We start from the raw sequence: 26956 nt of genomic DNA, 5'->3' as shown, positions 1-26956 counted from the left end.
GTATTGTGACACATTTTCTCCCATGACTAACCATTAACATTTTCTGTGACTTGTGCCACAGTAGACCTTCTGTCGGTTTGGACCAGACGGGATAGCCTTCGTTGCCCTTGCGCATCAATGAGCCTTGGGCGCCCAACACCCTGTCGCTGGTTTGTGGTTTGTCCCTCCTCGGACCACTGTCGGTAGGTACTCACCACTGCTGACCGAGAACACCCCACAAGCCCTGCCATTTCAGAGATGCTCTGACCCAGTCGTCTGACCATAACAATTTGGCCCTTGTCAAAGTCGATCAGTCTTTACTCCTGCCTATTTCTTCTGCATCCAACACATCAACTTCAAGAACTGACTGTTCACTTGCTGCCTAATATGTCCCACCCTTTGACAGGTGCCATTGTAACAAGATAATCAATGTTATTCACTTCGCCTGTCAGTGATCATAATGTTTTGGCTAATCGGTGTAGATAAATGTGAGGTTATCCACTTTGGTGGCAAAACTAAGGAGGCAGATTATTATCTCAATGGTGTCAGATTAGGTAAAGGGGAAGTGCAACGAGGCCTTGGTGTCCTTGTACACCAGTCACTGAAGGTAAGTGTGCAGGTACAGCAGGCAGTGAAGAAAGCTAATGGCATGTTAGCCTTCATAATGAGAGGATTTGAGTACAGGAGCAAAGTTCTGCAGTTGTGTAGGGCCCTGGTGAGACCACATCTGGAGTATTGTGTGCAGTTTTGGTCTCCTAATTTGAGGAAGGACGTTCTTGCTATTGAGGCAGTGCAGCGTAGGTTCACAAGGTTAATCCTTGGGATGGAGGGTCTGTCATATGAGGAAAGATTGGAAAGACTGGGCTTGTATTCACTGGAGTTTAGAAGGACGAGAGGGGATCTTATAGAGACGTATAAAATTATAAAAGGATTAGACAAGCTAAATGCAGTAAAAGTGTTCCCAATGTTGGGGGAGTCCAGAACCAGGGTTCAGAGTCTAAGAATAAAGGGGAGGCCATTTAAAACTGAGGTGAGAAGAAACCTTTTCACCCAGAGAGTTGTGAATTTGTGGAATTCTCTGCCACAGAAGGCAGTGGAGGCCAATTCACTGGATGAATTTAAAAGAGAGTTAGAGCTCTAGGGGCTAGTGGAATCAAGGGCTATGGGGAGAAGGCAGGCACAGGTTACTGTTTGTAGATGATCACAATGAATGGCGGTGCTGGCTCGAAGGGTCAAATGGCCTCCTCCTGCACTATTTTCTATGTTTCTAACCTAAATGAACACCTGCATCACTGAGGCACAGAACACAATGTGGTAAATGGGATATGTATAGAGATGTGCTGATGGTGGGCTGAAGGACCAATTTCTGTGCCTTATAACTCAATCATTCTATGATACTATGACTTTATGGAGAGAGAAAAACTAGAGCCAATATCAGAGTAAAGATAGGCAGTTTTGTTTGAAACAAGAATCGAGTTCCTAAAATTGTATAATTTGATATTACATCCAGAAGGCTGCAATATGCCCAGATTTCTCAAGCCTGCGATTATAATGGTTGAAGAGGTCTCGGACAGAAAGCCCAAGATGGGAATGGGATGATAAATTCAAGTGATAGGCAACCAGATGCTTAGGGGCCATTCCTGCAGACTGAATACAGGTGCTGAACAAAGTGATCACCCAATCTGATTCTCACTGTGAACACATACTGCGTGCGGTACACTAAACTGAAAGGAGAGCACATTCATCGCTGATTCACTTGGGAGAACTGTCTGGGTTGCTGAATGGTGGAAAGGGAATAGATGAAAGGACAGGTGTTGCATTTCCTGCCTTTGTACGGAAAGGTGTCAAGAGGAGTGATTGGTGGGGACAGAGGAGCAGAGCAGGGAGTCTCAAAGGGAACTCCCTTCAACAGGAATCTCTTCTTTGATATATGGATAAAGCAAACATCCTCATAAGAACATTTGTGAGAACTCTTTCAAATGGATAATTTATGATAACTCTTTTAAAAATTCAGTTAGTCACATCTTCACATTCACTGTGGAACTATACTTCAGTTCTTTTAAAAGAAATAAAATAGTATCCTTCACTGTGGCAGCTCTCTGCGGTTGTAATGAATAGGATGACTACAATGGAACTAGTGGATGCAGTTTGATTTACAGAGGCATTTGCTAATACACAAAATAAAATGTTAATAGACAAAATAACTGAAATAAAAATAAAGGATAGGGATACAGATCTGTTTCACATATTTATTTTTCCACTACAAAGGAGAACAGCATTATGACGTTTACTTCATCAAAGGCAGGAACAGGAAATGCTTCTTGGTAAATCTCTCTACATTTCAATAAATCATGGCTGAATCTAATAATTTAAAAATCCTTCTCTCCCGAGATGCTGCCTGACCTGCTGAGTTACTCCAGCATTTTGTGAATAAATACCTTCGATTTGTACCAACATCTGCAGTTATTTTCTTATACTTAAGTTACTACAAATGTTGGTTCAATTAAAAAAATAGACACTAAGTGCTGGAGTAACTCAGCAGATCAGGCAGCATATCAAAATAAGATGGATAGATGATGCTTCAAACCCTTCAGACTCTGAATGAATGACTCTGAAGAAGAGTGCTAACACAAAATGTCATCCATCCATGTTCTCCGGAGGTACTGCCTAGCCCGCTGAGTTGTTCCAGTGTATTTTTTTTAAGCAACTACAGGAATTTATTTTTAATCGGTTTTCTCTGGCAATTTATACACCAATATTAGCCATCAATGGTATCTGGTACTGACAGCGAGGCAAAATGCTGCTTTCCCCAATTCACATTGACTAGTTGGGCTTGGAATTGAAAACATATGGCATAAAGTTTGAACCATTTAAGGGTCATGGCATCTGAAGATCTATTGCTGACTCCAGGAGGCAAGGAAGCAACTTGATTCTCTTGAAGTCCACCACTTCTTAACAATTCTCAAGCTGGTCCAAAGTCATGTCCCCTATTGCTTTAATGAAACCTTTCTGCAAGACATTCACCTGACTACAAAGAGTGGTTTCTCAAAAACATCAATGAATAGATTAATTTTCATTGTAGAATTAGGAAAATAAAGTGAGAGTGATATATATGTCTTGTATGTAGAATAATGGATTCTGAGGAATGCTTTCGATTCTGATGTCAGTCTTCAATAAAAGGCTTCTGAAGCTTGAGATGAGATACTGCTATGAAATCACAGCAGTATTTCTATTATAACATAAATTACACATCATGCTGATTATATGGGTAATTTTCTTCCATTTTAACTGAATTCTCTTGCATCTATAGTCCTGGCCTTTGTAATGGAGAACAAACAGCATCTATTGTTGAAGTATTCCTTTCCATAGAATAACAGTATAACTTTAGAACTCCGCTCATGCTGATATCAGGTGTCTTAATAAATAGGTGTAATAGATTTCTGAAAGTGAATCTATACTGGTACATTACTTCATAAATCTAGGAATCTCTCTTAAGGTTATCTTTTCCTTGGGAAGTAAAGCCCTTTAGCAAGTGCTATTAACATGTCCAGAATGTTATTCCAGGATTCCAGGATTTCAGATGTGATAGAATCGGAGGGGCAAGAGGTGGGGGTGATGCATTGCTTGTCAGGGAGGATATCACAGCAGTGCTTTGGCAGGACAGACTAGAAGGCTCGATTAGGGAGGCTGTTTGGGTGGAACTCAGAAATGAGAAAGGCTTAGCAACACTTATAGGGGTGTATTATAGACCGCCAAATAGGGAACGAGAATTGGAAGAGCAAATATGTAAGGAGATAGCAGATATTAGTAGTAAGCACAGAGTAGTGATTGTGGGTGATTTCAATTTTCCGTACATAGACTGGGAATCACATTCTGTTAAAGGGCTGGATGGTTTGGAGTTTGTAAAATGTGTGCAGGATAGTTTTTTGCAGCAATACGTAGAGGTACCTACCAGAGAAGGGGCAGTGTTGGACCTCCTATTAGGAAATGAGACGGGTCAGGTGATGGAGGTATGTGTTGAGGAGCACTTTGGGTCTAGTGATCATAATGCCATTAGTTTCAATATCATTATGGAGAAGGTCAAATCTGGACCAAGGGTTGAGATTTTGGATTGGAGAAAGGCTAATTTTGAGGAGATGAGAAAGGATTTAAAAGGAGTGAAATGGGACATTTTGTTTTATGAAAAGGATATAATAGATATAATAGAGAAATGGAGGATATTTAAAGGTGAAATTTTGAGAGTACAGAGTCTTTATGTCCCTGTTCGGTGGAAAGGAAAGAATAATAATTTGAAAGAGCCGTGGTTTTCCAGGGAAATTGGACACTTGGTTCGGAAAAAGAGGGAGATATACAATAAATATAAGCGGCAGGGAGTAAATGAGGTTCTTGAGGAATATAAAGAATGTAAAAGGAATCTAAGGAATCTAAAGAAGGAAATTAGAAAAGCCAAAAAAAGATATGAGGTTGCTTTGGCAAGTAAAGTAAAAGTAAACCCCAAGGGGTTCTACAGATATGTCAATAACAAAAGGATAGCGAGGGATAAAATTGGTCCATTAGAGAGTCAGAGTGGACAGCTATGTGCTGAGCCGGAAGAAATGGGGGAGATATTAAACAATTTCTTTTGTTCGGTATTCACCAAGGAGAAGGATATTGAATTATGTGAGGTAAGCGAAACAAGGAGAGTAGTGATGGAAATTATGAGGATTAAAGAAGAGGAGGTACGGACACTTTTGAAAAATATAAAAGTGGATAAGTCTCCAGGTCCTGATAGGATATTCCCTAGGACATTGAGGGAGGTTAGTGCAGAAATAGCAGGGGCTATGACGGAAATATTTCAAACGTCATTAGAAACGGGGATGGTGCCGGAAGATTGGCACATTGCGCATGTTGTGCCTTTGTTTAAAAAAGGTTCTAAAAGTAAACCTAGCAATTATAGACCTGTTAGTTTGACGTCTGTGGTGGGAAAATTAATGGAAAAGATACTTAGGGACAATATATATAATCACATGGATAAACAAGGCCTGATTAGAAACAGTCAACATGGATTTGTGCCTGGAAGGTCATGTTTGACTAATCTTGAATTTTTTGAAGAGGTTAACAGGGAAATTGATAAGGGCAAGGCTGTGGATGTTGTCTATATGGACTTTAGTAGGGCATTTGACAGGGTTCCACATGGAAGGTTGATTAAGAAGGTTAAATCGTTGGGTATTAATAGTGAGGTTGCAAGATGGATTCAACAATGGCTGAATGGGAGATACCAGAGGGTAATGGTTGACAACTGTATGTCAGGTTGGAGGCCAGTGTCTAGTGGAGTACCCCAAGGATCTGTGTTGGGTCCACTGTTGTTTGTCATTTACATTAATGATCTGGATGATGGTGTGGCAAATTGGATTAGTAAGTATGCAGATGATACTAAGATAGATGGTGTAGTTAATAATGAAGTAGATTTTCAAAGTCTACAGACAGACTTGGGCCTTTTGGAAGGGTGGGCTGAAAGATGGCAGATGGAGTTTAATGCTGATAAGTGTGAGGTGCTGCATTTTGGTAGGACAAATCAAAATAGGATGTACAGGGTAAATGGTAGGGAATTGAGGAATGCAGTGGAACAGAGGGATCTGGGAATAACTGTGCATTGTTCCCTGAAGGTGGAATCTCATGTGGATAGGGTGGTGAAGAAGGCGTTTGGTATGCTTGCCTTTATAAATCAGAGCATTGAATATAGAAGTTGGGATGTAATGTTAAAATTGTACAGGGCATTGGTGAGGCCGAATCTGGAGTATGGTGTGCAGTTCTGGTCGCCAAATTATAGGAAGGATGTCGACAAAATGGAGAGGGTACAGAGGAGATTTACTAGAATGTTGCCTGGGTTTCAGCACTTAAGCTACAGAGAGAGGTTGAACAGGTTGGGTCTTTATTCTTTGGAGCGTAGAAGGTTGAGGGGGGACTTGATAGAGGTTTTTAAAATTTTAAGAGGGACGGACAGAGTTGACGTGGGTAGGCTTTTCCCTTTGAGAGTGGGGAAGATTCCAACAAGGGGACATAACTTCAGAATTAAGGGACAAAAGTTTAGGGGTAACATGAGGGGTAACTTCTTTACTCAGAGGATGGTGGCTGTGTGGAATGAGCTTCCGGTGGAAGTGGTGGAGGCAGGCTCAATTTTATTATTTAAGAGTAAATTGGATAGGTATATGGATGGGAGGGGATTGGAGGGTTATGGTCCGAGAGCAGTTAGATGAGACTAGGTCAGAAAAAGTGGTCGGCGTGGACTGGTAGGGCCGAACGGGCCTGTTTCCATGCTGCAATTGTTATATGGTTATATGGTTATACAATGGAGAATTTCACAAAGTGCAAAAGAATGTTCAAGGTCTCCAAAGAGTGATTGGCCACTTTATAGAATATACTTTTCTGGTATATTAAGGCATGTTTAATGAATGTTATCATATGATAGTTAATTTCAAACAGCTCAGAAATAGTAAACTCTGCAATATGTTTAATAAGATATTATTTTAACAAGTTATAGTTGATCAAAATTGCTTTATTTGAAAAAAAAGTGTGTTCATGCAGTTTCAACTGAGATTTAGTACAAAATTAATTGCTCTATGCAAAAAGTGAATTGCATTGATAATTATGCCTGTGATATGATAGCCATTTTTGTTGATATATTTAATTTAATGCCAGGTCCCCCCGACATCGGTGAACATCCAGGGAATGGACATCGAGAGGGTGTATTCTTATAAGTACCTGGGTGTCTACCTCAACAATAAACTAGACTGGACTGAAAACACCGATGCACTATACAGAAAGGGCCAGAGCAGACTTTATCTGCTAAGGAGACTCAGGTCCTTTGGAGTGCGGGGTTCAATCCAAAGGACCTTCTACAACACGGTGGTTGCATCGGCCATCTTCTATGGAGTGATCTGCTGGAGCAGCAGCATCTCAGCGGCGGAAGGGAAGAGACTCGACAAGCTGGTCAGGAAGGCCAGTCTGTCCTGGGTTGCCCCCTCGACTCAGTGCAGGTGGTGGGAGAGAGGAGGATGATGGCAAAGCTAACATCGTTGCTGGACAACGACTCCCACCCCATGCAGGAAACTGTCACTGCACCGAGTAGCTCCTTCAGTGACAGACTGCTTCACCCCAAGTGCGTGAAGGAGAGATATAGGAGGTCCTTCCTTCCCGCTACTGTGAGACTGCACAACCAGCACTGCTCCCAGCAGACGGGTCAACAATAACAGCTAAGAACACATGGAAAACTGATGACAATTTATGTATCTTTTATTTATAATGAATGATCTCTTGCTCTCTTGCTATCCACTTTGCTGCTGTAACACTGTAAGTTTCCCCGGTGTGGAACGAATAAAGGAATATATTATATTAATTTAGTTTAGTTTAGAGATACAGCGCGGCAACAGGCCCTTTGGTCCACCGAGTCTGCACCGACCATCGATCCCTGCACAGTAAGACTTTCCTACAGACACTACGGACAAGCCAATTAACCTACAAACCTGCACATCTTTTGGAGTATGGGCTCGCAGAGAAAACCCACACAGGTCACGGGGAGAACATACAAACTCCATACAGACAGTACCCATAGTCAAGATCGAACCCAGGTCTCTGGCGCTGTAAGGCAGCAACTCTACCACTGCGCCAACATGCCTCATATTTGTGTATGATATATTTAAAATGTGGAGTCTTTGGCATATTCAATACCATAGAATTGTTCACGAATCAACTATCCAAAACTACAATAATGGTGTTACATAATTTAGATAAATAAATTACTTATTGGCATTAATGCTTTAAATATACATTGGTTTTGAGCTGTTAGCTGCTGCTGAGACAGAGAGCTTTAGCCAAGCGGTTTGAGTGAGGAGAGGGACAAGGATTTGACAAGCATGCCGAGAGTGATTTCTGCTGGATTCCAATTTATGCTCTCAGTGACTTAAAGTCATAGTCATAGAGTGATGTAGTGTGGAAACAGGCCCTTTGGCCCAACTTGCCCACACTGGCTAACATGTCCCAGGTACACTAGTCCCACCTGCCTGCATTTGGTCCATATCCCACCAAACCTGTCCTATTCATGTATCTGTCTAACTGTTTCTTAAACGTTGGGATAGTCCCAGCCTCAACTACCTCATCTGGCATCTTGTTCCATACACCCACCACCCTTTGTGTGAAAAAGCTACCCCTCAGATTCCTATTAAATCTTTTCCCTTTCACCTTAAACCTATGTCGTCTGGTCCTCGATTCACCTACTTTGGGCAAGAGACTCTGTGCACCTGCTCATGATTTTATACACTTATTTCGGACAGGGGATGGAAACAGATACAGAGTTGGTGATTTCTACTTGCCAAAATCTGACTTATTGAAATGTTCACAGAACATAAGCCTTAGGTAAGTCCGGGAGTGCCCACATTTTCTCAGCCGTTCCTTTTTCAAATTTAAGTGATCTGAACAAGTGGTCATTTCCATCCAAACATGGAATCATAACTCCAACATGTCAAGACAAACAGTCTATCACCTTATCTTTTAGTACGAGTTGGGAGGTGCATGCTCATGGTTGGAAAGTAAAGAAAAGAACATTCAAGTAGAAATTCAAAGATATATGTTTAAGAAAAAATATTACTAATCAATCTAAATGAAATTATTCTTTAATAAGTGATGCCGCTTACCATATTAATTTGATGAGGGACAGAATGTTGTGGCCTCACAGAGGATACATTGGACTGATGCATATAACCATATCCAGGAGAATGAGGAGAATGCATCTGCTGGTAAGCTCCAGGAAGCACAGCAGCTAATTGATAATAAAAACAATGGCAGAGGTTTAAAATACAGTGTTACAATTTCAGCACAAATTTAACACGATTTAATTGTGCATTTGCATGGATTTAATCCGTTGTCCTGCTCTGGCTCTTGAGATGACGTCCATCGTTTCCATCTGTGCCATGGATAGTAAATTTAAAAGCATAAAGTAATTAAAAAAGGATTAGAAAGGAAATGAGAAATGAATTTTCACCCGGAGTGTGATTTGGTGTGTGGAACTCAATGCCAGAAACCCTCCTCTGATTTAAAAAGCACTTTGATGTGTACCTGAAGGTCCATGACTGTATGATAGGATATCAACAAGCCTCACCGCTGTTGACGCTCCACGAGGGCTCCATTGGCCGCTCCACCGACCCGGATTCTGACCCGCGAGTCCCGGCTCCTCCGTCCGACCCCCAATGCCCCAGCTGGGCCCCGACCTGGGTTTCTACGCGGCGATCCGGGAGGCATCGAGACCGCGGCTCCTCGATAAAAGCCTCCGGCCGCGTACCCAGCCCACAGCCGCGGCCCGCTGGGAAGCCTTCCTGGCTTTTGCTCCCATAATCTGCTCTTTTACTAAATATCATCATGCTCTTCTGTCTTTTTCATGGTGATATCTCTTGTAGCTTCTAAGTAGTGTAATATCACTTGCATAGGCCATAACGATGAATTGTCAAATCACCATGTGTAGGAATCACTGATATTCAAACATTGAATTTGTTGATATCCTGTCAGTCATCTTTACTCAGAAATTCCATCCACTCGTGGGACAGCATCCCCTGCCTTCACTCTTGGTATTTATCTCCTATGCATGACTGCCCATTGCCATTTCATTTCAGACATGGGTGGGTATGGACCCGAGTATACAGCAGCTCGCCCTAGGTGTTGGTCTCTTTGACTAGTTTAACACACAAAGACCAAAATGCCTGTTCCTGCCATCCCTCCTATCAGTGTTCTCCAGGGTGCACAATAATGTTTTGCAGTAATCTACTGGTTAAAAGATAGAGGTATCTGCCGTTCAAATTACAGGTGTTGCACATTACCCATGGATTCTCCTGAAAGTACATGTTACTGGCACCAAGACCATCTGGTTTGATTCCATTGTGCTGCACAATTTTGGTGTTTCTTTATGCTGTGCAGATCAGAATTTTTACATCCTTAAATTAAATTAGGAAAAGTCTTTGCTCATTATAAGATAGAAACTGTGGAAGTGTACAATATTTCATCTTCATCTCGGTGACTTCTTTGTACAGAATCTATAATTCCATTGTCTCTACTAACTGCACTTCCATCTGCAACTTACCCTGAAAGATACAAACCTTTCATCATGTATATTATCAAACTATCTAACATCTAGTCCAGTGAACAATACGTTTCTCCAAACACTGGGAAGCCAATGCTTCATTTTTGATTGTTGCCAAAAGGTAATACTCTTGCCTGGAGTTTGTCGCAGGTTGAATGAGATAAATTGTAATATAAAATATTATTCTCTTTTATTTGTAATTCCTACAATTGTCTTGTGAAGCCATGTAAGATAATCGTTTGGGTAACCCTTTTGCATGGTGGGAAGTTTCTTCATTTTGTCATAAAAATCCTCTCATTTTTGGAATCATCCTTATGGCTGCTTTCATCAGTGCGTTCCTCGATTCCTAGTTTATAAATTTGGTCATGACTTTAAATAAAGTAACACATCATTCTATTTCTTTAATTCGTTGCTGTCTGGCAAGGATTGGTCATGTTCATAGGTGTATCAACCCAGACTTACGACTCACTTGCAACTCCTTAGTCTCTTCATCAATATTCATTAATTACATGGAGGAAGCAATCACTCAAATTATGTAAGCAGATAAATAACATGACAAAACATGGTATTGTAAGAAATCAGACCGTTATTAATGTTTTGAATTGATATTACCAAAAAAAATTAGACACTCTAAATCAGAAAGGGAAAATAAATGGTAATTTACAATGTGCATATTTACCTTTCAATATCAAAGGTTCATCCAATAAACAAAAGCCTTCATTTGATAATCTGTTATCTATTTTTAAATGCATATAACAATGTATATAACAGATGTTTGGCCCAAAATGCTGGAGTAACTCAGTGGGTCAGGCAGCATCTCTGGAGAAAACGAATAGATGATATTTTGGGTCAGAAGCCTCCTACAGTCAGAAGGGTTGTGACCCAAAACGTCAATTATTCTTTCTCTCCAGAGATGCTGCCTGGCCCACTGAGTTACTCCAGCATTTTGTGTCTATCTTCGGTATAAACCAGCATCTGCAGTTCCTTCCTACACATATATAACAGATGTTGTCAGAAGGGTTTGTTATAAGGAGAGGCTGGATAAACTGGTCTTTTTTCTCTGGTCCATAGAAGGCTGAGGGGGTGACATTATAGAGGACTAAAAATCATCATGGGTAGAGATAAGGTATTCAGCCACAGTCTTTCCTCCAGAGCAGGGGAGCCTAAAACTAGAAGGCATAAGTTTAACGTGAGAGGGGAAAGATTAAAAAATTATGTACAGTGCAACCTTTTCACAAAGAAGAAAATTACAACATTTCACGGACACTTGGACAGGTCCATGGATACAAAAGATTTGGAGGGATATGGGCCAGGCACAGACAAGTGTAAATAGCTTGGTTGGGTAACTTGATCAGGATGGTTTGACCTAAAAGGTCATTTCCAATGCTAAATAGCTCTATGACTATTTTCCTCTGTGTTTGGATGGGAATATGAACACAAGAACCATGACTCTTTCACTAGTCTTATGATTATGGAAATTTGAGATCAAAATTTTAGAGCAATTGTGATTAACAGTAATGGAACTAACCATGTAGATAGAATACTTCAGTGCCAAATGAAAGTGGCACAAACCAATCGGTCGCAAAGTCATACAACAAGGAAACATACCCTTCGGCCAAACTTGTCCATGTCAAATAAGTTGCTAAATTGAACTAGTCCCACTTGCCTGCACTTGACCCATATCCCGCCAAACATTTTCTATCCACGTATCCAAGTGTTTTTTAAATGTCATAATTGTATCTGCCCCCACCATTTCCTCTAGCAACGTTCCAACTACGCACAGTTCCCTGTGTGGAAAAAGCTGCTTCTCAAGTCCCTTTTAAATATTTTGCCTCTCACCTTGCAACATTTTAATCCTTCAGCAGCTCTAATTTGTTAATAAGTATTTTACAAGATGCAAAAATTGATGAAAAGCACAAACAACTTTATGTTGCAAGTGCTTAGTTAAACTGTATGACTTGTACGAATCTTGATTCAGAAAGATTAACAAAGCCTTAAAAAATGCTAAGTAGCAAAATGACAATATCAAGCACATAGCCAGAGGTAATGCAAGGTCAGCATTTATTTCCCATCTCCACCCACATTCTTGGAACTATTCATACATGTTTTTTCTTCGCCTTATTCCACACATGTTTCCAATTGGCAGACGGATACTTCATGAGTAATTTGAGAGAGCAAAGATCAAAATCAATACTAAAAACTTTGATATTACTACCCAACAGGTTGTTACTCATTATTATGTTAGTTAAAAAAGCGTGACTACTGTGCACGAAATAAGAACTAACTGATTCAATATATACACATATACATACATATATATATATATGTTCAGCACTTCAGTGTAACTTCAACCAAACCTGCCCAGTGAGCAAGTGATGAAGTCAGATGAACTTCCCCTTGTTTTACTTCCCATTGAAGTCAAAGGAAAGCAAAATCTGAGTGTGGAAAGTCTGCCTAATCAAAATTAAAATATAAAGCACTGTAAATATTCAACAGATCCGGCAGCATCTGTACAGGGACAAACAAACTAAAATCTCAATTGGATGAGCTTCCGTCAGAACTACTTAATCCAATCCAGACATTTACTTAAATTAGGCTAAATGTATAATAATGCAATACTTCTTTTTAATAACAGTGTATATCTAGGTGCTTTGCATGCAATGATGTGCAGTTAGTACTGAAATTGCAGCTCTGTACCTCCTTCGTCGGACACTTCCAGGGTATTTTCACTGTAGCTGGAGAAGGTTGGATTAACCTCTGTCATCTCTGACCTTTCATCTCCAGCACTTATACTACCCACACCCGTGGACTGAGAATGTTTACTATAACGTTTTGCCTTTTCTACAGCAAGAGAGAAAAACATAGAAAGGGAAGCTGAAGTACACAAAATAATATAAAATGAACCGTTGTTTCAAACTACACCAAATATGTACTAAAAACAATTTTCTACAAAATTTCAAAAATATTTTTTCTTGTGCTTTTGTGTCACATGAAGTTTGAAGGATTGTATGCCAAATGACAAATTAGTACGAATAACATTAAATTATTCTCAGTGCTTCTCAAAAACTAAGCAACTTTACTTTACCACCAATGTAAATTCAATTTCTGAGCCATAAAGAGTTGCTAGCTCACAATGCCAGTACCCATTCTTTTGTAAATAAAATGACACACCTCCTGAAGTTCAGACAGTAAGTTGCAATGACTCCTATTCATGCACAATAGGATCTCAAACAAACATTACATCACGGGAGGGTACACAGTGCTGTGCATTGTGATTCGTTGCTGAGGTTCTCTTACGGATTCAGTGTGAGGCCTAGGTATGTGCAAATTAAGAATCCAGATAATGTATCTAATCAATACCACTACCTACTGCAATGAGAAATAGTGTGTGAAAATGGAAAGCACCATTTCCCTGATATACAGTAGAAATCAAGAAAAAGTTACTATACCTTGATATTCTGAAGTTTCTTAATGATTGTAGCAACAGGATACCAACAACGGTTGTAGTTTGAAAGGACAACAGATTCAGGATTCGGTGGTGGCATGAGTGCAGAATGAGTTGAGAAGATTGGTAGATGAAATGTAACTAATTGAATTTACTGGAATGAATTTCATTTCAGCATTTCACACCAGAGAGAAAGAAAAACAAACAAAAACATTTCTGGGCAGTAGAGTGTATACAACACATCTAATGATTTCCTTGTTTCAAAAGTGTAAAGTGAAAGTGGAACTACCTATTATTGATGTAGACAAATACACCTTTTTGGAATGGAGATACCAGTTTCAGTATTTACTTCGAAGCAGAGAAATATTGGTAATGTCCTGACATTTGGGAAAGCCATAATAATACTTTGGTTGGGAACAAAGATCTACACTAATCCCAGTTGCCTTGGCCAAACACAGGCAGCTGAGATTTGTGTAGATGGGGCATCTTGGTCAGCACGGGCAAGTTGGGCTGAAGAGCCTGTATCTGCACTGTATGCCTCTATGTCTGCAAGTCTGAAGTAGGAAAGCTAAAGATGGGAGGGATTGGGCAGGTCAACAGGAATGGGGGATGGCATGGGTGGTTGTAGAAGATTGCAGTTGTGAGAAAGAGGGATCTGTAGCTTGTGGAAATGGAGGTACAAATTAAAGGTTAGTTACATTATCTGGCAAATTAAAAGAAATTTAACTTTAAGTTATTGTACTCATCCACCTATGATGGCAGGAAAGGGTTAAATGTGAAAGAGTCAGAAAATCTTGCAGCTTCATTAAAATATTTAAATGAACAACCTTAAACCATGGAAGTGATTGGCCACCTGCTCATCCCATCTGAATGAATGAATGAATTAATTAATTAATTAGTTTATTGGCCAAATATGTGCATATACAAGGAATGTGCCTTGGTGCTCCGCTCACAAATGACAACACAAACATACAGTTAACAATTAAGCATAAAGCATAACCACATCAAAACAATAAGGATACAACATTACGGTCTAAACATGTGGGTGAAAATAAACCAGAGCAAAAAAGAGACTACAGACATTGGTTATTGAGTACAACTACCACTCGTGGAAAAAAGCTGCTTTTATAAAGCTGATCTTAGGTTGGTTCAAAGTGGGCTGATCACAAATCTGAAAGATTTATCTAACCCAAACCCATCACTTTATAGAGATTTACATTCTCCTTAATTTGTCATTTGGCATACAATCCTTCAAAGTTCATGTGACTTCTGTTGTCAAAAGTACATATATTAGAATTTGCATGTTGTATTGGGAGGAGTATCATCCATTGCTACAATGCTTGGTGAAAGGCACTTACAGATTTATTATTTGAGAAAATGTGCACATTAAACTAATGCTACTTCGGCTTGCCCTAGTGTTTATTTATTTGTAAACCATTCACTTAGGTATCCCTTTCATAATTTCATTTTCATATAAAAAGTATAACAACCAGTTGAACAGAACAAATAATTTAATTCCACTATATTCAGATGTACATTCAACAAAATATTTGACTTGTTTGGAGAGACTAAACTTATTGCACTAAATCTTGTGGTTAAAGATTTCAAAGGCAAAAAATGTTCCAGGCTTAAACATGCTTGCTGAAGGGCCAAGTGATGGAAGCCACTACATCTACAAGTTGTCCCAGAATACAAATATCTAGGAGTACACATGGATTCAAACCTCGGCTTCAAAACCAACATAAAAAAGGATGCCTAACAACATCAGGCTAAGGGACTGTTGATGAAAACTAGCCTTTCAGCTAACTCGAGTGCATTTACATTTGTTTGAATGTCAATGAATGTACATTGTCCCTTTCCAAATAAATGATTATTATTATTATTATTATTATTATTATTATTATTATTATTATTATCTGTCACTGCGCACCATTGCTGCCAAATCACTGCTGAATGTATTCTCTGATCTAATGCCAGGACAGACCCAGAGGAGGGTTAGAAACTCCTCTGATTTCAATCCGATTTCCAACCTGGAGAATGAGGAAAGTGATGTTTTAAATATTTTAGTTTAGTTTAATTTATTTGTTTATTTATGTGTTTTAGAGTCAGGGCCTCAATTCTGTGTTGTTTGAGCCTTAGTCACCATCTAGGAGGTAGGTGTGGAAAATCTGCAAAGTTTGCCCACCACATATGGCACAGATTGGGCACTGAGGCACCAAATCTGATACAAAGTATGCTGGTGAAGTTTGGTTCAAGATTTTATTTTCCTCTTTCTATAGTTAAACTTATAATCAAAAACGATTATAACTCAACACACTATGTTGAGATAGGATATGTTGATCCCAAAGTCTACATCAGCACAGTTCTGCCCAATGTTTAGTGGCTTCCAAACTGAATTTTAACTTTGTCTAAAATTTATAATTGATTCACCATCTGAATTTAGTGGTATTGCCATTCGCATTTAAATAAAATATATAACAACAAATTAACTTCAATTTGCATTATTAAATAAAAGCAAATAAACTAGGAAATAAAACTTAAAAGCATGTAGGATTTATACCAGAGAGCAAGTGTAGACTTCTGGATTGGATGTTGTCTTCAAGAGGATCAAAGTCAAAGATGGAACCAGGATCAGTACGCCATACTTTAAATTCTTTTAGCAGAAAAGGAAAGGATAGGAGACATGTAAAAGCCTCGATAGCAAAGCCTGAACTACAGTGGTTTAAAGCAGGTTTCAAAAAAATTGTCTGATTAATATTTTCTACAGTCTTCCTTCAGTTCAATATATGGCAATTGAGATATGCCTTTGTTATTTTACTAAAACAAGATATTACCCATGGATTGCCATCTCCAGTTGAAGTTGGGTGGCAGGTGGGAGAATTTCATTAACATTCATAAATTGCAGGTACATTTGGGAATCCAGCATTTATTGCACAGTCCAAGTCAATGAGTGACTCATTAGGCTATTTTGCAGGACTATTACGAGTCAATCATGTGGCTGTTGGTCTGAAGTCACATACTTGCCACATGTCTGGTTAAGGTCCACCCCTTCCTAACAAAATACATCAAAGTCAGTTAAGAGCTTAAAAACCCTAGGAGATGGAGCAGGAGTACGACCATTGGAATCTTTCAGACTATTGTAACATTGATTAATATCCTGACAAATCAGAATTCCACTTTCCTGCCTATTTCCCTCATTACCTGAGCCCCTATTGTCCAAAAATCTGTTCATTTTTGTTCATGATTCAGTGTGCACAGATCTCTAGGGAAGAATTCCAATGATTCATGAACTTATTTGAAAATAAACTCTTCTTCGTCTCCAAATTAAATGCAAAATCCCCTTTTCTGGCAATGTGTTTTCTGGCTTTAGAATCTAACCATCCTCTCACCCCAGAGAAAAACTTTCCCACATCTTCTTGCTGCCTTACAGCACCAGGGACCTGGGATCAATCCTGACTACGGGTATTGGCTGTATGGAGTTTGTACGTTCTCCCCATGACTGCGTGGGTTTTCTCGGAGTTCTTTGGTTTCCTTGGTCGGTATTTACTAGTAGAGCCAAAAGGCCTACTTCCATGCTGCATACCTTTCTGACTTTAGGAATGTAGTATTGATGGATTTAATTGATTGAAAGGTGCAGCACGTAAACAGGCCCTTCGGCTCACCGAGTCAATGCCGGCCATCAATCACCCGTTCACACTATTTCAATATTATCCCACTCTTGCAACCACTCTTGCAACCACTCCCTGCACACTAGAGGCAATTTAGAGACCAATGAACACAAATCCACACATCTTTGGGATGTGGGATGAAACCGGAGCATGAGGAGGAAACCCACACATTCACAGGGAGAATGTGCAAACTCTGCAAAGACAGTATCCGTAGTCAGCATCAAACCTTGGTTTCTGGTGCTATGTGGCAGCAGCTCCACGGGCTGTGCCATCACTTAATATTCTTCTTTTCTAGCCTTTCTGCCAAAGTAGATAACTTATATGTCTGTACATTAAACACCATCTGCCAACATTTTGTTTTCTTACCCAGTGACTTATTTTTGTTTAGGAACTGCAGAAGCTGATTTAAACCAAAGATAGACACAAACTGCTGGAGTAACCCAGCGGGACAGGCAGCATCTCTGGAGAGAAGGAATGGGGGACGGTTCAGGTCGAGACTGAAGAAGAGACTGATGGATGTGAGGGAGGAGTTATATGTGTTTGTGTGAGGGAGGGGTTACATGGGGAGGGGGTGGATTGGGTGGGAAGGGATGAGTGAACAAATTAATTGTGGAAGGAGTGGTCTCTGTAGAAGGCAGAAAGGGGTGGGAATGGGAAGATGTGACTGGTGGTGGGATCAAGTTGAAGGTGGCGGAAATATTGAGAATGATGTGTTGGATGCAAATTCCCCAACCAGGAAGGTTTCAAGACCCTCCACTTCTTGAACAGAGACCCAATCAGTTTTCCTCTACAAACACTCACCTGAATCTGGTAGAACCTGTCCTCGCACTCAACAACTTCTCTTTCGATTCCTCTCACTTTCTTCAAGTTAAAGGTGTAGCTGCGGGCACTCACACGGACTTCAGCTATGTCTGCCTTTTTGTTGGTTACAGTCAAACAGCCCTTGTTCCAAAGGTACACTGGCCCTATCCCCTAACTCTTTCTCCACTACATCTGGAAGATCAGGAATCAGCCCCTAACTCCAGGTAATGCAACTGTAAATTCCTTTCACAGTTCTGCTTTTAAAGCCTCCAGAACTTTTCGGTCCAAAAGGGAGCCATGTCTGTCAATCTGATTAGTTTCTGTCAAGGACGTGGTTGGGATGCAGGAACAAAGTATCTGAGACCCTTCTCCGCTTGTATGACTCTACACCCAGAACACCAACTTGTTTGGCATGAACAGGTTGGGTTGAAGGGCCTGTTTCCATGCTGTACATTTCTATAGCTCTAACTCTTGTATGTTTATTGATAAATTCTTTTACATTATTAATAGAAGCATTATTCTTTCTTTCCCATACAACAGCAGATAATTTGTAAAATACAAGCTTCTAATTCCAGGTATGTTTATATGTTATTATTTAATTGAAATTAAATATTTAGTTCTTTCTAATAAATAAATGATATCAACATGAACGATTATTATTTTCTATTTGTTTTATCAAAGATATATGATTTAAACCTAGAAGAATATTGCCTTTTTTTAAAACAATATAATAGGAAAAAGATGCTTCTAAAAGCTAAAAATAGAAGCAGTGCTACAATTTGCAACAGTATTCAATCCTTTACATTTGCAGTTCTGCAACTCAGTTAATTAAAAATATACACATTTTTGAGTCTTCCCTAGTGTTGGTATGAAGCTTCGCCATATTTGCCTACGGTTTCCTCTCAAACGGCACACATTGAAGTTTCCAGATCCCTTTTTTTACCGTATATGTTACTGCAATTTGCAAATATTTCTAAACAGCACTAACACCTATGAGAATTGCTTTCATCTTGTGAATAGAGACAGCTTTTGGATACTGCTTTTGGAAAACAAAACAGAATTGTGAGATGGACATAACGGACAAATCATTGAAAAATACTTATTTTGCTAAATTCACTTTGGACAAGGTGTGATAAAAGATAATCAAAAATTCATTCTTATTATTTGAAAAAACGTTCCTGTGCATTGCCAGTCACAAGAGGTTACAGTATATCATCTCATTGACTCCAGGTCCAGGAGCAAAGTTTGGATGGTGATAGACAAGATCAACTTCTATCCAACTCAGGTGTTGACAACAATGCAAGAAGTGGAAAATCAAACAGCACACGAGCAGTACAACTAACTCACATCTGTCACAAGACAAGTCACCAGAGTCCAAACTATAAAAATGTCACTCAGATGGATGAAACTGATTATTCAGAGGTAGACATCAAATTTTCACGAACTTATGCCATGCAATATTGTAATCAACAACCAAATTAATTTTTCAAAATTATGATAAAGTGTATTCGTAATGAAACATAATAATTTCAACAAAACAAAAAGGAGGTGAATATCGAAAAAAACGTTTTTTAATGAAAGTTGGTTTACTATGGGCACCCTTTTGCCAGGGTAACTGTTTAGCATCCTTTTGCTCCATATCCAGAGAGCACATGCAGCAGTTAATGACAAAGTTATCAATGAGTCCTCACAAATATTTGTAACAACCAGAAGTTATTATATATTTTAGAAAATAACGACATAAAGTTTCTCAGAAATACCTTCAGACTTTCGCTGCAATAAAGAACAGGGGCAAGATGACAAATTCTACAACCAAAATGAGCATTTAAAACACAGGGGCCGAACTGAATGGAGTTTTTAAAAAAAGTAATCGGTTACAGTCAGTTCTAATGAATGGAACCCTGGGAGAACCTGTACTGAAATAACATACCATGTTTTTATACTCTTTTTGAAGTACATCCTTCAATATTGCAATCTATTTGTTCACCTATTGAATCTGTGGGATTTTAATGAAAATAAAATTTGGCAGAAGATTTTGTAAGTTTTTGTAACTGTCGGCCCCCTATGTGAGGCGACTCCTTGCGTATTGTATTGTGTATTGTATGCAAAACAAAGAATTTAACTGTACCAAGTACATGTGACAAATAAAGTATCAATCAATCAAAGTTTTAAGGAAACAAAAATACCTCCCATGATGCCCGATCTGTTTTTCTCCATCTCCACCACATGGGGTTGCACTCCTTTATACATTGAGTCACTCATAAACTGTGTGTTCTTCCTTGCTCGCTCAGTCACCAAGTCATCGGAGACAGAAGTGAAACCCTTTCCCTTTGTCTTTTCAAAATCTTCATGGTATTTAATCTGTCAACAAAATTAATTGCAAATAGTTATTTGCACATTTTGTTGCATTATCAACATTATCAAATTCTAAGACATTTAACATCTCTTATCAAAATTACAATAATAAAACCTAACATTTATTTTTGAATTCTATTCTCATATCTCAAAAACATCCATGCAATCACACATACCACTATTCAGCCATACAGAGTGCTCTGCCCATACATTATAGCATCAAATCGCTTCAGGCATAAAAACATTCAAGCTGTGTGCAGTGGATCAGATATGTGAATGTTATACAAGCAATGTATGTGCCACAAAATAAACACAAGCAGGTGGATTCTCATTTAATATTTTTATTGAGACAAATTCTTTTGAATACATATCCATTATTTAACATACAGATTCATACCATGAGTATTCATTTACCAGTGTGAATTTAGTGATTTCCATTAGATTTCTGGTTCATTGTGAATTATCAAACACAGTTAGTCACAGAGTCAAAGTGCCATTTGCTCTACACAGTGCTGTTAGAAAACCTGTTTAACTCTACCGTAGAGATATTATTTTGTGTTTCACGAACACGTCTCATTTCCGGAGTGTCAAAAAGCTGAACCGGTCTGCCTTTCATTTCCTTCAGGTCAGTACTGTACAGCACCTACCGACCAAATTAACAGCATTAGATCATACAAGTTGTACTTCCCAAATTATGTCATAGGACAGACAAAACAGGATCAATGCAACAAGACTTAAATAAAATATTTTAACTTTCTAATCATTTTATACAATTGATTTCTGAATATCAAACACTACTGAACTGAAAAAGCTGACAATTGTTATATGTATGATCAGTATAATCACAGAAAGAAGTTAACATACAAAAGGGCGCAAAGACTTGCCGAACTGATATTTGACTGATTTCTCTTGGCTCGCTCCATCTCAAGAGTAACAGGGACCGCTGTCCCTGTGCCAACCCTTTCTTTATATTGGACCTTGAATACAAATATATATTATATACATGATGATGAAAATGTTAAGGAACTAACTAAAGGTTATGTGCATTTTAAAGAGCACCCTTATAACAATGAACTCTTATATAAACAAACCAAGCTGATGTTCTTCTGATTCCCTTTGACACGTTTTAAATCATAAAGATCTGGAACTGCTGTTCCTTGTCCAATTTCATCTTTGTAATTCACCTAGACACAATAAAAATGATGTAACTTATTTTTCAATGTATTTACGAAATAGTCACATGTATTTGTCTCTACTTAGCAATATTAATGTTCGGAAACTAATTTAATCAGTTACTGCTCCTTTTTGGAAGCATGTAAAAGATTTTAAAAGTGCAATTTTAACAAATCTTTAAAACATTCTGCATTAGAAAGCAAAAATACAGAGAGCAACTTTGGAGAGAGGAATTGCTTTAAATGACACTATTTCCTTGTAGAATTGCCAGAATTTCACATTGCAGATGCTGGCAAGTTCAGAAATTTGGTGCATGCTCACGAAAATGTGACAGTTCTGAACTTGTTGATCGATGTGTCAACTGAAATTTGCCAGTACACTCTGCTGCTGGACATCACATGGATCTGGCACAAGATCCACTAGCCCAGAGATTTCAAAGGAGTTTTACACCTGTGAGAAGATAGAGATTAGTAAGAAAACAAAATGCTGGAGTAACTCAGTGGGTCTATGGAGGACATGAATAGGCGACGTTTCGGGATTAATGATTTCATTATTTCTGTTTGCAGTAATGTGTTTTTATTTACAGGTGTTTAAAGATGGGGTTTTTTAAATATTTGTCCATTCCCTTTAAAAAGGCAGTAGCATGGGCTGTATTTGTTCTGGCCTACCCATATGACCTAATAATATCACTCAAGGCTCTGCCATCTTTCAGGACCTTGCAAACGAGTCTGGAATATTATGGGCCTGGAATATTATGGTCCAATCTTGCAGATCTGTATTACATAATTGGTAAAAAGGAGAAATAAATAGGTTTATATTTAAGTTTATTATTATTATCACATATACCGAGGTGCAGTGAAAAGCATGCAGTGTTTTGCTTGCTATCAAATCAAATAATATTGTACATACATAGTATTGTACATTTAATAGTGTACAATTAAAACAAACTCAAGTACAGAGGTCAAGCAAAGGAAAATATACAGAGTATAGAATATCGTTCTCAGCACTGTAGCAAAGGTTTCAGAGACAACGGGGTGGAGGTGAATCAGACAGTACACTAGCTTATGGAAGGACTGTTCAGAGGCCTGGTAACAGAGAGGAAGAAGCTGTTCCTGTATCTGCATCTTCTACCTGACAAAACAGGGAGAGGAGGAAACGACCGGAATGGTTGTGTGAAGTGCAGACAGTGTGCAGTTAGGTGCCACATCAAAATCTGGGCCAATGGCTCAGATCACTTCTTTTGCTAAATATGATTCCCTATTTCTACATTGCCTTTTTTGCTACAAAAGGATTTTCATGTGTTTGTTTTAAATAGGCCTAAAAATGTAATGGAATGATTAGATTGAAACACAAATATCTTGATACAGGTAAGAGAGGCCTACTCAGAAATAAGAACAATAGTTATCTTAGAATAGCTGTGTGCCTCTCCACGTGGTATCACGTGGCAGTGAATGTCGCTGTGACAAATATATCCAATGATAATATTACGAGAGTGGGTTCAGAGGTGATTCATCAGGATGTTGCCAGGGACGGAGAGAAGGGCAAGATATACAAATTACGAGGGGCATAGAAAGGGTAGCTAATAAGAAACTCTTCCAGTAGCAGGGATGACTATAACCAGAGGCCACAGGTTCAAAGGGGATTTGAGGAAGAAATGTTTCACCCAGATAGTTGAAATCTGGAGCAGATTGGTAAGGGGAATGGTGGAAGCAAGTACTTGGAGTGAGTATTGGGATGAGCACTTTAACCACCATGACACAGAAGGTCTAGAGGCAAGTCAGCCAACATGTACAATGTGGACCAAAGGGTATATTTCTATGCTGTCAACTCACGACTCCATTGGCAAAGAGAATTCCTATTTGAAGCAGCAAACCAAAAATATTAGCTGAGTCATCATATCAGAAATTAGACTAAGAAATACGGAAAAGCAAATTCAAAATGTACTGCGTGTATTTTCCCACCATGGTAAATTTCAATAAATGTTCAAATAGACCCATACTCAATAATACTACACACATTTATAAAGAGGAGTTGAATTTGAGTTTTTGAGCAGTGAACCTAAAATGATGAGCAAGCAAGCTTGGGAACAGCATTTCTTCAGGTCTACTTCCAGCCAGCCAGCCAGCCAGCAGTAGGACCACTTAAAACACTAATCCATGATCCCAACTGTGGCATTGAAGTCACTATGATTAACTGTGCATGATGCATTCAATCCTGGCATTTGGTGTCAAGTCCAGCCAAAATGTCCAGGTGTCTTTGTTTTGTGAACCCAGAAGATGCATATTGTCCTTCCCAGGTGAAATAACCCATGCAGGCCCATTGGCATTACCACTCCTCAACTAAGGACCAGATCCTACTCCTCAATCTCACACACTCCTCAGTCAGACAACACAATGCAAATGATATTCTACTCTCACAATGGACGAGCCCTCCCTGCAAAGCTAACAGTACTGCAATCTGAAGAAAAAGCAACTCTATGTATGATTATACCTTCAACTACCCAAATTTGATGTACTGGCAGCAAAATAGCATTTGCCTCCCATTTGACCTATATCCCTCTAAATCTTTTCTATCCATGTCCCTGTCCAAGTTGCCCCCAAATATTCAATTTCCAAAACTCTGAAATGTTGGTGGAATGACTGGGTGACAATTATATCAATCTGACAGCCTATTCCCAATTTGTCTTTTTTCCCCTCACTCTGCTACCAGCAGTGGTGGCTGGTCTTGTCATGGCAGATAACAGCAGTTCCCTGGGCATTTACATGCATGGTTACAGTCTGGTGTTCAGACAGGAATCCAGCTGTGGATGACAGAATATTTTGACAGGCTTATAATAAAGCGCTTACTGAGTGGCAGCCTGATGATACACTAACAAGAAAACATAACACTTCAATGTACGAAGATTCCCCGACAAATAATTTGCTTAAAATGCCTTATTCATCTAACATGCTATTTAGATTCTTTTGTCCATCTATTTTTCTGCAATTCATGTTTTGTTAATATAAACTTGATCCACTGATCTTGGTGGTCTTTTAATGTTTAAAAGGATAGGAATACAAGTATTATATATGAACTTTTCTGTGGTACAGAGAAGGAATTAATGCTTTCACTTTGTCTCAAATGATCATAATCTTCAAACCAGGTGAGAGCGAACTGGTACAACCCGTGTAGAACATATAATGAAAAGTTTGATTTTGAGCAGAGTGGCATCCCTGTGAACAACATATGTTGTCTGCTGATGTTATACCCAAAAGGCATGAGATCATGGGCCAGATTTTGTGACATGCGTTAGATTTCCTCCTGCACCTGTCAGCATGTTTTTGAGATGTAACTTGCTGGAAATGCAAGCTAATTAACAGTGCAGCAAAAGTAAATAGAGCATCTGGAATACAAATGATTGGCAGATTCAACAGTAATTCAGCCAATGTACCCGACCAATAAGATTTTAGGACCAAGAAAGATAAACAAAGAACAGAAATGACCAAAGATAAAAAAGTAAAAATACTAACATTTTTTTTTTTTTTTACATTGATGATAAATCACCCCATGCAAGAGAAAGCGTGATCAGTGTGTTCTTTTTTTGGATCAGAGAAATTATTTCAGTTACATTAACAATTGACATGATGTTGAGTCCCAATGCTAATTTAAAGTTTACCAAGCAAAGTTTTTTTAGATAATGTGGTGGCAGGGGTAAAATGCAGTTTATGTTACCGTGAAGTTATGGCAACCCAATTTGGAACTGCACAGTTTATAGTGTCTCGTATCTTTCAATCCCTGATTTGACTACCCTATTTGAAAAGTGTATTTTGCTCAATCGGGTTCATTTTCCAGCAAGATTTAATCGATTATTTTTTTATATTGATGAGCTCCATTCACACAAATAATTATAGTTAAAGCTTGGCATGACTTTGGTCCCACATGCAGCTGGATGTTTTAATTAAATTAAGGATGTACCATGAGAAGGATAATGGGCGAAAGCGAAAGGGGAAAGGCAACTCACCATACTAATATTTTGCTGATTTTCTTTAACACGTTTGATTTCTGGAGTTTCTTTTACTGCTGTCCCTGCACCGATCACTTCTTTATAAAGCACCTTTAATAATTAGGTATTATTTTTAGAAGACAGAATAATGATCACAAAACGGCAGCATGTACATTGACAGAGTGCATTGATGGTTTGATGAGCTGAGCAGACCATCTACAGCACATACACTAATAAGAGATCTAATTATGCCTCCAATTGCTGACCCTCTCTCACCTTTAACTCCCCAGACCCTGCCCTAATTTTAGATGCTACATGTTTGTTTGTGTGCTGCAGAGCACTTGAGGAGATATGTCCAACAGCTGTTCTTGGTACCTGATGCATTGACCCTCAGGTACAATTGATGTTTGCAGTGGCAGGCTCATGATTGGAACACTTGTAAATACAGCACACAATTACCCTATAGCGCAACTATTGAGTCATACATCAATCTCTAAGCCAGGGCGCCACCAAGCCAGCCACAATTCACAGATAACACCTGGAGTAGGCAACCTGAAAAAGGGATAGCACTTGTACAGTGGAGTAAAACTAACCTACTTTGCTAAAAGATACACAAATTGCTGGAGTATCTCAGTGTGCCAGGCAGCATCCCTGGAGAACATGGACAGCACCTGGAGCACACATATCCATGTTCTCCAGGGATGCTGCCTGAGCTGCTGAGTTACGCCAGCACTTTGTATCTTTTTCTTGGAAACCAGCATCTGCAATTCCTTGTGTCAACATTCTTACTTTGCTAAACTTCCTGCAGGCCTTTGTCTCCCATTGAAAGCCAGGATTTCCATGGAAACACATGGGTATTACCTGGTGTAAATTCTGGGATTGCACAGAAAGATTCACGGCAATCTGATGTCGGATGTGGGATGAATTGGGAGAGCAGGCCAAACTTCCTTCGTTTGATGATGATCTGGTAGTTTCATTGTTACTTTTCCTGATACTTGCTTCTGATTAGTGATTTAATTTTTTGACATTAAAACTAATTAAATGCTAAAACTGCCTTGGTGGAATACAATGCAAGGTCTTTGCATTGTAACAGTACATCACATAAACACATAGCGGTCAAAATATTAATAAAACATAAATGAAACCAAAACTAATAAATACTTACTGGGCTAAGATTTATTTGGTTTTTCTTAACTCTTTCCATTTCTGGAGAGTCTGATGTTATAGTGCATGTACTTAGCATTTTTTCTGCTTCACTTTTATATTTTTTCTGTGGAATAATCGAGTGAGAATCAAAGATTGTCTTTCCCATTTCAGTATGATGAAAGCTGTGCATCTGAATCATGATAACTTTACAGCGTTCAACATCGTGTATTACTCACATTCTTCTGTTTTAAATTCAGTTCCCACCAATTGCTTTTATTGTTTTATTGTTTTGTGAAACAGCC

At 38.9% G+C, this 26956-nt stretch overlaps 2 protein-coding genes across 4 annotated transcripts in view; both read right to left on the bottom strand.

Moving 5' to 3' along the window:
* Window positions 1-26956, bottom strand: part of nebl (nebulette) — a 248629-nt gene that overhangs the window by 2767 nt on the left and 218906 nt on the right. Inside the window, exons 5-8 of one of the 2 annotated variants that reach the window (XM_078416421.1) lie at window positions 20185-20359; window positions 16090-16182; window positions 12782-12925; window positions 8649-8773 (exon numbers count right to left, since the gene is read on the bottom strand). In XM_078416421.1, coding sequence (XP_078272547.1) covers window positions 8649-8773; window positions 12782-12925; window positions 16090-16182; window positions 20185-20359 — 537 coding nt within the window. The remainder of the gene's footprint in view (window positions 1-8648; window positions 8774-12781; window positions 12926-16089; window positions 16183-20184; window positions 20360-26956) is intronic. The other variant, XM_078416429.1, reaches the window with a different exon arrangement.
* Window positions 20735-26956, bottom strand: part of LOC144603209 (nebulette) — a 76935-nt gene continuing 70713 nt past the window's right edge. Inside the window, exons 18-22 of one of the 2 annotated variants that reach the window (XM_078416402.1) lie at window positions 26674-26778; window positions 25527-25619; window positions 21445-21537; window positions 21238-21330; window positions 20735-20996 (exon numbers count right to left, since the gene is read on the bottom strand). In XM_078416402.1, coding sequence (XP_078272528.1) covers window positions 20856-20996; window positions 21238-21330; window positions 21445-21537; window positions 25527-25619; window positions 26674-26778 — 525 coding nt within the window. In that variant the 3' untranslated portion in view covers window positions 20735-20855. Of the gene's footprint in view, window positions 20997-21042; window positions 21331-21444; window positions 21538-25526; window positions 25620-26673; window positions 26779-26956 lie in introns of those variants that run through there. The other variant, XM_078416411.1, reaches the window with a different exon arrangement.

The sequence above is a fragment of the Rhinoraja longicauda genome, chromosome 2, assembly GCF_053455715.1.
Source record: "Rhinoraja longicauda isolate Sanriku21f chromosome 2, sRhiLon1.1, whole genome shotgun sequence".
Classification (NCBI taxonomy): Eukaryota; Metazoa; Chordata; class Chondrichthyes; order Rajiformes; family Arhynchobatidae; genus Rhinoraja; species Rhinoraja longicauda.
The sequence above is the reverse complement of the archived record's forward strand: the minus strand, read 5'-3'. Positions and strand labels throughout refer to the sequence as shown.